Source organism: Sinocyclocheilus grahami, unplaced genomic scaffold (assembly GCF_001515645.1).
Source record: "Sinocyclocheilus grahami isolate Dianchi unplaced genomic scaffold, SAMN03320097.WGS_v1.1 scaffold1.1, whole genome shotgun sequence".
In the NCBI taxonomy this organism is placed as follows: Eukaryota; Metazoa; Chordata; class Actinopteri; order Cypriniformes; family Cyprinidae; genus Sinocyclocheilus; species Sinocyclocheilus grahami.
This window is the reverse complement of record NW_015505180.1, coordinates 4,649,869-4,664,943: the sequence shown is the minus strand read 5'-3', so window position 1 is coordinate 4,664,943 and position 15,075 is coordinate 4,649,869. Positions and strand designations below refer to the sequence as shown.

Here is a 15,075-nt window from a genome sequence, read left to right as displayed (position 1 = left end):
TATATATATATATATATATATATATATATATATATATATATATATATATATATATATATATATATATGAAAGTAAAACAATAGTTATTAATTTATTTAATTTATTTGCCAAATTTTGGTTATGTATGGGGAGAGTACAGTGCAGTACTTTTTTTCACACTGAGTGATGACTGGGCCTGAAGGACTATGAAACTGTGGGAGTTTGAGGACTGGTGCATTATGGGACAGGAAGTGGCTGAAACGCTGGTTTGATTTTATGACTGGAGTCCTTTGGAAATTATGATTAATTTAGGCTTTCCAGTAAAGAGCTGTTCACTGTCAGATACTGTACAGCTTAGACAGTGCTTAAATGCCTGAATGGGTATATGTTTGCTTTCACATGATGAATTAGACTGTCAGTAGCACAGTTCATATAAGTTCATGATGTAGAAAGAAACTCACACGGGTTTGGAATGTCATAAGGGTGGGTAAAATAATATTCATAAGAATATTCATTTGTGGGTGATCTGTCCCTGTAATGGTACTAATCATGCAAGATAAATGAGAGTACAAAAAAGTGTAATACTCTACCGACTGTGCAATTCTGATGCATAATACATTAGGCAAAGCAGACTTTGATATGTGGATAAGGGTTGAATTGCTCTGTGATCACACTCATCTAACGCACACCGCAGATGGACTGTAGTGTGACATCAGCCTAGTGTTTGCAGTGCAGCTGAACAGAGATCTGTAATTACCATCACAGCACTCGCCCACTATTTGGAACTCATAATACAACAGAAAACGCAATGGTTTACACATAGAGTGAACTCGGCACTCACTATTCAAACCTTGTGTTTTGGCTCTGGATATTTGTTTATGCATCATATGATGTCCTTACACAAGGGCGCATACACTGTTGTCCCGCTGTACTATTTTTGTGTGTTTGTTTGTGGCATAAACATCCCTCTTTACCTCTAAACCATTGGAGCTCAGCACTTCTGCTCAGGTTGTGATTGAAAGGCTTTACTCATGTGTCTCCACACACATGCTAACATACCATTTGCAGCACCCTCTGAGGAATCCAGGATGACCGCAGGGCGACCATTGTTGTCAGCAACCTCTGACTTTCCTAGCACTTTGGTTGACCTCTCACAGATTCTGGGTGTGCCTTATTCCAGTTTCCCTTATGTTGTGTATCAGTACATCGTAAACATGAATTTGGTTGCTAGCAATGGCCTTCATTTACTAAACTTTGGCAGCTTACTATGAGACACTGATGATTTATGAAGTCATGCATTAAAATTAAGCCGGTATTCATCAAAAACACCGCTGTACCACGTTGCCATGCATCTTCATTATAGCTGCTAAAAATGAAGTGCCATTATGAAACATGTCATTTATCCTGTGTTCCTTATTTTGCAAAAAGAAAATATACATACATAACAGCATTCAGACATTATAATAAGCGACTATATTAAAAGAGCCAGTGAGGGAGAGGAGAACGGGGAACCCTTTTGCTCAAGGCCTCAAATCCTATTTCGCCATGTTTAACATTAAAGTAGAGCGGTGACAGATATCCGCTTGAGGCGTGCACAGCACCTGTTATCACCTGCTTAGTTTTTATCACTGAGAGAAAAAGAAAAGCAATGAATTCTAACAAGGTTCATGTACTCATTCAGATTTCCCTTTTGATAATTTTAATCAGACTAGGTGGTCACCTTCTGTCTTCTCTTTGGTGTTCAGTCCTTTTCCCTTTATTTTCTGTATGTGAGAATGTGAGCATCAGAGGGTCTGGTTCTAGTGGGAGAGTTTTTATGGGAGAGCTATTTTGATAGAGTTGATAGAGTAGAAGGCCAAACAGTCTACTAGTGTTTAAAATACTTTCTTGTGGGGAGTTAATTGCACCCAGCTGTGTGTAAACAACTTTACACTCGACCCATTTGACAGAGCAAGTCACATGATAATCTGTCATCCCAGATGGGTGTCTCTTGCTCTTTCTCTCTCAGTTTGCCATTTTAATGTCAAAGCATTTTATTGGCATTATTGTTTTACACAAAATATGATAGAAATATATATAGACAGGCAAGATAGATAGATAGATAGTAGGGATGTAATGATTCACTCAACTCACGATTCGATTCACGATTTTGATTTCACGATTCGATTTGATTCACGATTTTGATTCACGACAAAATTAGATTTAAGACAAATTATAAATTAAATGAGTCCTTTTATTATTGCTTGGACAAAATGCTGCACGTTTCTTTGTGAAACTGAAATATAACACTATAATAATATACTAATATAGCTCTTTTGTTGGTTTTAATTGCTTTTATTGTCCTCGTTTGTAAGTCGCTTTGGATAAAAGCGTCTGCTAAATAACAAAATTTAAATATAGGTTACTGTAAATGTAAATAACAAAACAAAATTTAAATTTTAAAACAAGCCCCAAATCAAAATAAGTAACACTCTCTGCCAGCAGGTGACGCTTAAAGCGTTTCCTTGTTTTCCGCAGAAAACAAAGCAGCCCTGCACTTATGAACTTTAATATGCATTATACAGAGGCAAGATGAAAAGAAAAAATACCATCAACTTTTCTAAAGACAGTAAGTTCCCCTCAGACATACAATTATATAAACTCCTATCCCTAATTGAATCGCGATTTGTTTAGCATCTCAACCGATTTGAATCGTCACATATTTAAATCGATTTTCAACCGGCTCGCAGTTAATCGTTACATCCCTAATAGATAGATAGATATATGCTTACTTTAGAAAATTAAAAATAATAAGAATATATATTGAAAACATAAATACATGAATAGTTTATAATATATTTTTCAGTTACTCTTTCAGCAGCTTACGTCATCAAGCCAGTAGGTGGGGGCAAGTCTTTATGAGTGAATCATTGAATCATTCATTTAAATGATTCATTCAAAAACGCTGATTCATTCAGGAATTAAATAAGTTAGCATTTCATTGAGTCACTGAATCGTTTATTCAACTGATTCTCTGAACGCTGATTCAGGAACTGATAACACCACTACCGTGTTGTTCGGAGACTTGTTCTATTCTTCTGTGGCTTTGTTTGGAATGGTTCGGGTTGGTGCAGCAAAAACAGACAAAACAACTGGCAATATTGTGCCTAAAATGTAAGTTGTTCAATAACAACTTCTTGTTTATTGTACTGTTGTATAAAAGCAACAATACACACTCAACCCTGCTTTTTTCACCGAGTATCGGCACATTGGCACTCGGCTTCCGATTCACAGCCATGTTGCTATTCGGAATATCAATACAGAATCGTTGGTCCCTTCCTAGGTGGCTCATTTTGACACATTTTCCTGTGCCATAGACCGTGTAACATCTTCTATTCATATTGGCTGTTTATTATATTGGTAAGACACTAAGACACTTGAGTGTGTGAGACGTATGGTGACACGTGCGTGTTTGTGATGTGATGGGTCTGTATTTTGTTGACGGCAGTAGTGCGCTCGGAGGAGGAAGAGGATGTGAAGAAACCACACGGCAGCTCTCATTACAAACATCCCCCCTTCAAACGTCTATCCCATCATGCCTCTGCTGTCAGCTGGTTACCATAGTGAATGGCACAGAGGCGCACACAGGTGTAAGATGCTTCAACATTGTTATTTTTTAGATTTATGCATATACAAAAACACGTTTACATGCGTGCTTAGAGAAGCAAAACTTGTTTTAGAAATGCAACAGCATAACAGAGTCCACATATAGCCATGATTGTGTCTGTCTTATGTTTATGTATCACCTTGTGGCCTGTAATTGCTCAGATAAGCTCTTTGTTAAGCAGACAGGATGTCAGGACATCTAACTGGCTGCCTGTGACTAAATGATGATCTGGATCACTCTCAGTAATCAGTCTCCAGGTCACTGTACCTAACTACAGCGAGGTGATGGATGCCTGACCCCACTGATGCCCTGGAGAACCATCCGTTTGATCCTCGACAGGATGGACGCTAAGACCAAAAGCAGAGGAGAGCGAGAGCATGCTCTCTTCATCTCTCAGATCAGTAATCAACAGATAAGGTCAGGTCAGGCTCATAAGTGCCTGGTGTGGTCAGACCAGGTTCTTCTTCCACACTTTCTTCTCCAGTAGATCAAAGCTAAATCCAGATTAAGACCCTGGAGTTAAATTTTCTGGCAAGCGCTTATGTCCACTACAGTTCAGTGCATCAGCAAATTGTGTTTTTATATGTTTATGCTGGTGATTTTAAATTAGGCTGTTGATGTATGTTTGTTTCACACTTATTTATATAAAGAACCCACAGTGCAAAAACACTGAAGCTGTGCTCTGAAATTTAGTGAGCTGCCTATCTAGGCTGCCTGGTGTCACTGGCATACTCCCAATGATAAAGCTATTTCAAAAGATGGACAACATAATTATGCTGCCAAAATCCAGTGTCTCATCCATCCTTGGTGTAGAAGGCAATTCGAGAATACATAAGAACTAGTGAAAAATGTTATGTTATGTGGCCAAATGTACACTACTGCTCAAAAGGTTGGGGCTGTTTTTTAATGTTTTGGAAGAAGCCTCTTTAGGCTGCATTTATTTAATCAAAAATATTAAATATTAAAATGTAATTTATTCCCGTGATTAACTGAAGTTTCATTGTTCATTACTCCAGTCTTCAGGGTCACATGATTTTTCAGAAATCATTCATAGTCATTCATCAAAACAATGTCACGTGCTGGGCGCTCACTACGGCCTCTGCTGTAACACGGTAGAAAAGTCTAAATAAAAATTTGTCGATCCATTTCTCTATTGCATACGTTCAAATTTAACTGCAGTTGTTTTGTTGTCATTGTAAATATTCGCTTTTCCATGGCCACGGAGGGGAAACAGAGATTGCGGGTTAAATTCAGCTGACAGACACGACACACTGTGGATTTTTTTTTCATTCTAGGTATATTTATTTCAACACAAGACAACCAAAATCAAATCCCTAGAAGCTTGTGAACAGTTTTGTAATGGCTGTGTGCATGTTTTGCTAATTCACAAGGCGACAAACTGTGAAAGTCATACTCACTAATGTAATGTTAATTATTAAACCAAACACAATACAAAACTTTCAAAAACACTTAGCAATGTGATTATGTTATTGAGTGATAGACAGTGGGTTTAATCAGTGACATTTTTAATAGATTTGCTCTCCGGCAATCTTCGTCACCTCAACCTGCTCCCCTTCCTGTTTTTCACATAGAAAAGGCAAAAAAACTTAATACATTATCTAGTTTTCTCCCTGAACGATGATTGCTATGGCAATTGTCAATACAGCAAGAATGCAACATTTTTCACAGTCATGACAGAAAATCAAACCACTGCCTTAAACTCACTAGCAGAAAGGTAGCGTGATCCTCCAATTATGGCATCTAAACAAAACAGTTACCCAGAGTACAACATTGCATGATGTCAGCTTCACAGTCTATACTGTACACTACAGTATGTGTTTATATGTATTTTTGTACTTGCACAAATAGGCTATTGACACTGTTAGCTTTGCAATATTAACAACTGTAGTACAAACATTTTAGCCTTCAATACTAAAAACATTTATTATAATAGTAAAATGTAATGAAAACTCGCCTATTTAACCTAATGTATGTGTTTATGTATTTTTAATATTTATTAAAGTATCACACTGTTAGCTTAGCAACATTAGCAACTTTGAGTGGCTGATGGAGTTACTTGGGATTCTGCCTTAGAAAATATATACTCTCCGATAAAAGGTACAAAAGCTGTCACTGGGGTAGTACCTTTTACAAATACGTACCATTAAAGTACTAAAATGTACACTTAAGGTACTATTACATAATTTTAAGGTACAAAATAGCGCACTCTTTAGGGGTAAATAAGGTACAAATGTGTACCTTTTGAAAGGGTACTGCCCCAAGTGACAGCTTTTGTACCTTTTTTTCTGAGAGTGTTGCTAGACAGCTTACATAAACACATATAGTGGACCAAAGTAAAGCACATTTGTGACTTGCTGGTCAAGGAGGCAGCAGGCATTGTGGGATAGCAGCGGTCAAACATTGGCAAGAACCACAGAATATACAGCACTCTACTCACAACTGGCCTTTAACACAGACATCACAAGCACACACATACACTTGTGTTCTTACTATACACTCGCTCTTGTATTGTTTAGTCATCATTTGTCCTTCAAGTAGAGATTAAGGAGATCCTGAGGGATTCATACTGTTCCCTTGTGTTGGGCTTTCCGATTAAGCTTTGCTTACATGGAGAGCAGCTTGTTAAAATCTAAATTCAGCTTCTGCTCAAATCGTTTGGCAGCACTGCGTATACAAAATCTGTTTAACACATTCACACGCACAGACATAGGAACTTTCCTCGTGGGCTGATGTATTAGCTGAGTGTGCGTGCGCTTGTGTCAGGTTTCCCATACTGATGATGTATGTAACAACAAATTGCTCCAGCATTAATCAAAGCGATTTTCTGTAATCAGATTGTACTGAGAAATGGCTGCTTGTTACGAAACAGACTGCAGGTAGACGTGAAAGATCTGACGAGGCAAGTTGAGTCGTGCCAGACTTTGTCGAGAGAGTTCATATGTCTGTGATCTCTCATAAGGAGGCAACACACGCCCAATAACGCTCAGAGGTCTCATGGGAGAATCAATGACATCAGTGCATTTCCTGTGCTCTTGGGGTACGGTGCGCTTATTGATTGCTCGTGTCTGGTTTTAATTATCCTCCAGTGGAAATGAAAGGAGAGGGGAATCGGCAGATCCTGCCAATCAATCTGATGCACAATCTGATTGAGACACTTCAAACAATATGGGCCGATCCAACCAATCAGAATGCAGGATCCTCGTGTTATGGTTTGAACTTTGTTTTTGAGGATGTTGAGAGTGTGTGTGCATTCTACAGCAAGCATGTCTGTTACTGTTGTATTAGTATTAAATGGGAAGTTCACCCAAGAATAAAAATGTTTACTCACCCTCAAGTTGTTCTAAACCTGTATGAGTTTCTTTCTTCTGCTAAACATAAAAGGAGGTATTTGGAAAAATGTTGGTAACCAAACAGTTGCTGGTCCCCACTGAACAACTTGAGGGTAAGTAAATGCTAATAGAATTGTCATTTTTGGGTGAAGTATTCCTTTAAATATTTTGGTGCTGAAAGGTGCAGTCTCATTTTGGCAAAAAAATTACTATTGCAAATAGTGCTGATGTATGACGTCACTTTCAAACCAAGCAGCTTTCTTTTAGTCAGTGAGGCAAATTCCCATGACCAACTTGAACCTGTTGCAAAATCTGTGTGGGAAAATCTTTAGTGAAATTCACAATTTGTCTGCAAACATTCGGTACAAATGTGAACAATGGTACATGTGACAGTGCCTAAACATGTCGTGCACTGTCAGCATTGATAAGCAAATTGTGTGATTTATCTGCACTATTCTTCACAATTTTTTGCCTACACTAATACAAATAATTTTGTGGTGAAGTAAATACTACATAAAAACAAATGTAATTTCTACATTAAATAATTTAGTTAAGGCAAGAATTAAAAAAATAAAGTACATTTTATATTACTACTCAATTTAAGCTTGTAGAAATTAAAGTTTGAAATTATAAACATATTTTACTTGGAATTGTTTATTATGTTTACAAGGATTCATTAAGTAAATATCAAAGTTATGATCCCGTTTTTCCCATCATGCACTGGGGCATGAATAATTAAAAAGGTTAAATTTTAACTGTTTTCGAGTTGTATTTACACTGTTTTATGGTTGATTTTGTCGTTAGGTTTAGTAACTTACTGTTTTGTGATATCTGAAGTTAATTTTCTACTCAAAATGACCCATTTATACTCAAACACTAGCCACTGATTGTTACCGTCATTGTGTATGATGTACCAAGTATTGAGGTCTCTGTGTTCATTTGGATAATAATTCTTTTGAGTGGACATATTATATTCAAAGGTTAACAAGCCATAAACCACGTGCTTTAATAGCATGGATGTTTACCAGTGCTACATTGTTTGAGTACATTTTATAAACTGTAACTGAGGGAAATGTGCTTGAGTATTGCATATTTAACAAAATAATTAAGTAGAAATTTTTCATCAGACTCTTAACTGGCCATGTTAAATTTACTTATATCCTTTGCTAAATTTACCTAACTTAGTTGAGTAGATTTTACTTAATTCAATACTTAAATTTTACTTAAAATTGATGTGTGCAAAAACTTGCAAAATAAAAATTAAGTAAATCTACTTATTGTTTTTTTCAGTGTAGTAGTGTGAGCATTGTGTTAACACTGAAAAATAGGCTTAGTGCACTATTATGTATCCAGACGACGTACTAAAAAACAACATTTTGAATGTTGGATAGTGCACTCCATACCCTCAACAGTCATAGCTTTCAGTTAATGGTAGAAGAGTAGAGGCGAAATATGCTAATGAGGCTGACTGGAAAATGTTGAATGCTTGTTCAGTTTGAGGTGATGCTGCTCTTCTCCACTTCATACACTAGATTCATACATAGCATAAGCACACAGTGTATAGTACATCGTTTGGGACATCAAATCTGTGTCAGCAGGTTTTCTGAACAGCAAGAAACTACATGGAATCCAGTGCTTATAATGTTATCCAGATGTGGTTTTAAATCTGATTAAATCTGAAATGCATTTCAGTTTAAATGTTAAGATTTGATTGCCAGGAAGATTTTTTTCTTCGTTCAGGATGCAACCTGTTTGTTAATGTCATACAAATATCATCTGTGTATTTATGTCCAACTACACTCTTTTCAGTTTCAGTCACTTTTTCCTCATATAGGGAACTATAATGCATTCACTGTGTAGTAAACAGTTTCTTGAGCACCAAGAAAATAAGCACATTAGGATCACGTGAAACAGAAAACTGGAGTAATTGCTGTTGAACAAATTACTTTGTCATGGAATGTAGTTTTGTCCTCACAAAATACATTTTAAAATATATATAAATAGAAAACTTCTTTTTATAAACTGTAATAATATATTACAATAGGACTGCTGCGTTGGTGAGCATGATAGAATTCGTTTACCAAAAAAATTCAACCTTTAACAGTAGTGTGAGTGTATAAATCTAGCTTTTGTGTGTGTGTGTGTGTGTGTGTAAGTAAAAGAATGCATAGTGTTTTAGTGTGGTTTGCCAGTGTGAGATATTTTAAGTTTGTTTTTGTAACGGCGTGTCTAGAGAGAAATTGTTGATGCTCAGTTGGAGTTTATTTGAGCATCTCTCTCTCTCTCTCTTTCATTCTCCACGTCTATTCATATCCTCCTCTTCAGTAACCCTCCCTCATGCGCTTCCAACTACTCAAGATTCCAGAGTGTGTAGCCGAGCCAATTAGTTCTGCGCTGCTGTGTGCATGGGTGTGTGTGTGTGTGTGTGGCAGGTTGGGCAATACTGATATACTGTATGCAGTGCAGCACCCTGGTGCTCTCCACACACAGGATGAGTCACAGGCTTGCAGTAAAGGCAGGGCTTTCCCTTGCTCTGAGCTGATGCTCAGATTTCATTCCCATTTTTCACAATATTATGCTTTTATCTTAAACCTTCTGTCTCACCAGAATTATCAACGTGAGACGTTCATCCAGCCACATCACATTCGCACTATTGCAGACCATGACCTCTGCTGAATGCGAAGGGAATTAACATTTGACATAGTTTGATGCTTAATATGTGGAGGAAATATTCTGCATAGTTGCCTAATCTGTTGAGAATTGGCCTTGTTTTGCAGCTCGATCTAATGCTGTTAACTTACTCATTTTGAACCTTCTCTGTTGTTACTTTGAGATGTATGGCTGCACAACGGTTGCACGAAAAACAAATGCTAAAATGCTTGTTATCTGAGAGTAAGTGATATGCTCATCTGGTATGTGTGGAATGAAAGCCAGTTAGGAAACAGGGTTTTCGCTTATCGTTTGATTGACAGTCTCTCAGGTTGAGTGCAAATGATGTTTGATTGTGTCTGTGCTTGAGTACTTGCTTTGTATGCTTGATGTTTAAAGAATGTTTTGGGATCAGTGTAAGTTCAGATCTAATGGCGACTTCTGTCAATTAGCCTACCAGAAAATAATTTGACTGATGATCACGTAATTGATCAAATCAAACCGAATCACACTTGCAGTAAAGGGCCAATGATGTTTATTTATTACTTTTTGTCATAAAGTCAAAAATATCAAACGACTGTCTTAAAACATTCTCAGAACTTCAAAAGTTTGGGAAAAAAGTTGCTTTTATATAGCAAGGATGCATTAAAAAGTAACAGTAAAGGCTTTTTTGATGTTACAATATTTCTATTTCAAAATCTTTTGAACTTTCTATTCATCAAAGATGAGAAAAAAAATAATAAGCAAGACAGCTGTTTTCAACATTGATAATAATATGAAATGTTTCTTGGGGAGCATATCAGCATATTAAAATGATTTCTGAAGGATCATGTGACACTGAATACTGGAGTAATGGATGCTGAAAATTCAGAATTCAGCTTTGTCATTTAAAAATTTATTAAAATAGAAAACAGTTACTTTAAAATTGTTAGATTGTTATTTTAAATTGTCAAATATATATACATTTAAATTGTAATATATATATTACCGAAGTTTAACTTTTGGTGTAGTTTTGCATAATCTTCTATTATTATTTATTTTGCTTCATTGCTTAATGAGCTAAATCCATTTGCCTGCCAAATCAAAGTCATGTAGTGCAACCACAAATAAATAAATAAATACCTAAATTACAGGAAATTATATCATAGAGAGGACCCCTGAAGTCTCTTAAAATATGACATGGCAAGATTAGTTCAGATTGTAAAATGTCACACGGTCTGACCGTCCCCTCCCCCAACTTGTTTATTAATGAATTCATAATTTATGATATTTGCATCATTAAATATTGATTAATAGATAAAATATTGTGAGCGATGAGTCAGAATGTTTTTCTATGTTGAGTTATACTGAAATCAAAATATTCCTTTAAAGGGTCCCGATAACTCTGGTCTCTCTCATAGTCTCACACACTATTAGCTGTTGTCCTTTGATTTAGGTTAAGAAGTTTTCTCATGCTCCTCTGTGTAATGTTGTTTCTGCAGACCATTGTAATGTCTATTGGACACTGTGTGTGTGTGTGTGTTTCCTGTTGTCCTGTGATTGGCCAGTCATGCTGTGAGTCATATGGCAGGTTGTGGCCTTAGTCCTCCTCATGTCTTCTTATCAGTCTAGACATCAGTGCTATTGACTGCTCATGTTCTAGTTATGGACTTCAGCTGCAACTATTCTCAGGCATTAACACTTGTGAAATAGAGAGAAAGTATCTAAAAGTGTTCCTCTGCCTTGATTAAACTATAAATTAATCTTGAAATACATTCTCAGAGTGTGAAACCAGTGTGCTTTCGGTTTATTCTTGAATTGGAGAATAAATTAAGTTTGTCAAAAAATATTTACTGGATAATAAATTATGTTTTTCTGCCATCACCGTATGATTATTTATTTATTTGCAAGAAAATATGCAACACCTTACTGCGCGTCCATAGTTTGGGGATTAAAATGGATAAAAATTGAACTAAATCTGACAAAACCTATCACGACATTCATGAACACCCTCAGTTGGAAAACAGATTTGTAAATAATCAAAAAATATATTATTAGGGCTGTCATAGTTTTTATTAAGTATTATTATATTAATTATATTTAATGTAATATTTGTAACAAATTTCTGATAATAGAATTTGATATTTGATTTTATAGCCCTTGCTTTAAAAAAAGTAGAAATACAAATAGAAATAAAAATAAAAATAATCTGATGATGATAATAACAGAAATATAACAAACAAATTAACATATTTTTTAATGGAATCTCTCCTTATTTTGTGACATTCATTTAGGAATAGTTTGTACTAATATAAGTAGATGTTTTTATTTCACAATTTTATCGTATTTGGGGGTTCTTGGCAACAAAAAGTGAAAACCCTTGATCTGTGTTATTTCCCCATTTAGATTTTTAGGTAAATGTGTCTGTGTGTTCTCTAAGCAGCATTAAAGGTCCTGTGAAGATCGTGAGAAGCAGGAGATTCCCATAGCAATCTTGGCATGAGTGTGGTGTACTCAAACTCTGCTGTGTCAGCTGATCAACCCTGTACAGAAATAACTCTGTATATCTGCTGTATATGGTTTTGTTGTAGGTGTTTAGTAGTTTTGTACTGATGTCTTGTTACAGAGCTGTACTGATTGATCTTCTCTTCTCCTCTGCAGTATGTGGAGAGGCGTCAATGTGAACTGTGCTGACGGCTCAGGATACACACCTCTGCACCACGCATCTCTGAACGGACACAGGTAACACTCATATTCTCCAATTCATTTACAGGTTCTCGAAAAGTGAATAACTGCATTAAGATGTAAGTTAATGGGTGCTAAATCAAATGAATGAGCTTACGCTTTCGCACACTTCAGTCTCTCCTAACGTGGTGTTATAGACTTAAAAAGGGAAAGAGCTAGACATCAGGATTACTTTATAGAGGCGTAATTTAGCTCACATACATAAGAATCAGAAGACTGTGATGTCAGATTAGGGCGGGTTTATGAACTAGGGGTGGGGTCAGATTAGGGCGGGGTTTGTGAATCTCGATACAGCCAGATTAGTGTGAGGTATATGAGGTGGGTGGCGTTATATTCAGTTAATGAGGGGTTTATGGGATGAGGCGGTGTCAGATTAGTCAGATTTTTTTTAAAGCAGGATGGAATTAGATTCAGGGTTTTTGGGTGGTTTAAACGTTTGTCATAAGAATGAGGCCAGAGTAGGAGAGGGATTTTATGTAACTTGAATTATGTATTAGGAATAGAGCACAATTATCCCGTTCATATTGTTCCTGCAAAAAGCTTTAAGAAGTTAAATAGTACCAAAGAAGATTTATGATATTTTTGGTATATAAGAATGAAAATTGGTCTCACAATTACATGAAATCTTTCTTATTTGTCTTTCTCTCAGGGACGTGGTGTTGAAGTTGTTGCAGTTTGAAGCCTCTACTAATGTGGCAGACAGTAAGGGCTGTTTTCCTCTGCATCTGGCCGCATGGAGAGGTGACGTGGACATAGTCCAGATACTGATCCACCACGGGCCGTCCCACAGCAGAGTTAATGAGCAGGTACACACACACACCCTTAGAGCAAATGTACTATTTGTAAGCTTACCCCTCATCTTATCATAACATTTGCATATCATGCTAACTTAGCCAATACCCAGTGCAAGTCAGTTACACTAAAACCTTAAAGTCACAAACTGACTTTAACACACATCACTAGTTCTGTGGTGAACAATTAATCTGTGCAAATAAATCCAGAGAAAAAGATGTTTGTCTTCGTAATCTTTATTCATAACCTGAAAATCCTTAACCATTCCTCTTCCACGAGATGCAGTATTGGCTAAGCTAGCATGTTGTGATAGCAGTATGCTAAATTAATGCTGAGCAAAATGTAAGCTAAAAAAACAAAACAAAAACAAATCACAAATGTTTAATTTTACAATCCGTAGCTTTGGTAATAGATTTATATGTAACCAAAGACATCCATGGTTGCATTAATAACTCAATTTGAACTAAACTACTTCATCAAGTAATTTGGTAACACTGTACCATAAGTTCTGATTAGTTAATTATAATTAATGCATCAACTAACATTAACTAACAAGTTAGTTAAGGTTAGATTTGCTTTGGGCCTTAGGCGGACTTGTTGGACTTGTTTCAATGGGTGAACTGAATTTTCTTGTGTGTTTGTCAGCTAGGTGGTTGCTAAGGAATTCTGTGTGGTTGCTAGGTGGTTTCTTACATGGCCACCCCCAAATCTGTAAAAATATTCAGTTTTTTTCAGTTTGTTTTTCAGGTACGACTTGGGTTTCTTCTTAAGTCAGTAAGTCAGTGGGATATTTTCACACATCATGTGGCAGATGAAAATGGTACATCTGAAAATTAATTGCCCACATTTCCCTAAAACAAACGCCAGAATTTAAGGTATCATCTATGTCCGAAATGGTGGAGAATGAGCTGAACTTTTAGGGGTTTGTTCAAACCTGAGTAATAACAAGCACTAGTATTGAGCGCTAATGAGCACTTTACACTAGTGTGCTTTTAATAGTACACATTTACTAACACATGAGACATCTGTACACAGTCAACCATGCATTTGAGAAAGAACACATACACACTCTTAACAGGTTTTTGACGGTTTCAGACCTGTTCCCCGCATCTCAGCGTGTTGATGGGCTGATGGAGGGTTTGTTGAGCAGAATCAGAGCAGCTCTGTGAAAGGCCTGTATTTACCTGCAGTTAAAATGCTGTCTCATTGCAGGGAAGAGTGCTGCTCTCTCTCCTGCCATCTGCCTCACTCTTAATGACCAAACAAGCCGGAGAAACAATTACGTCCAATCTTCAGCCCTCCTCAACTCACTAAACCATCAGCTTGATGGATAGACCTTCACCGCCGGCATGAGTGCGTTTTGGAGAGACAAAGACAGTTTATGGCATTCATTTACACTGTCAGTAGTCTGTTAATAACGATTAGGGTCTGTTTTTGAGTTTTCAATTCATGAAAGGAATGTTGAATTCAACTAAATTTTAGGAAATTAATTGGATTGGGCCTTCTCAAGTCAGTTATGAATGCTGCATAATCCTGACTGATAACATTTTTACTTTCACTCCATTTTACATCCATTTCTCTAAATGGATATGTGCAGCACTTTACGAGCAATAAGCAATGCAATAGTGATGATACATAGACCTGGACACACACACAGCCGGCGGCACGGACATTACGGCGTATATTACACTGCAGTGTGGGATGCTGAGCTCTTTATGACTTGGACATTACTCATATCCGAGTATAATATTCATATATTTTGTGTCAGAGGGTATGCTATTATTTCAGCACTGCTATGTAGAGGCTGTTTATAGCCCCATGATTTCCAGCTAGTGTTTGATAGTTTTAATGCTAACACAAACACACACAAGGGTTGTAAACCCTCCAATAAGGAATGTCAAGTTTTGTGAAATTGTGTTCTGTATTGAAAGATTG

General features: G+C 36.7%; 1 protein-coding gene across 1 annotated transcript in view; it reads left to right on the top strand.

Annotated features, from left to right (window-relative positions):
- The window catches only part of LOC107593803 (ankyrin repeat and sterile alpha motif domain-containing protein 1B-like), a 90,201-nt gene that overhangs the window by 27,239 nt on the left and 47,887 nt on the right, over nt 1-15,075 (top strand). Inside the window, exons 2-3 of the mRNA XM_016283712.1 lie at nt 12,265-12,345; nt 12,998-13,154. Coding sequence (XP_016139198.1) covers nt 12,265-12,345; nt 12,998-13,154 — 238 coding nt within the window. The remainder of the gene's footprint in view (nt 1-12,264; nt 12,346-12,997; nt 13,155-15,075) is intronic.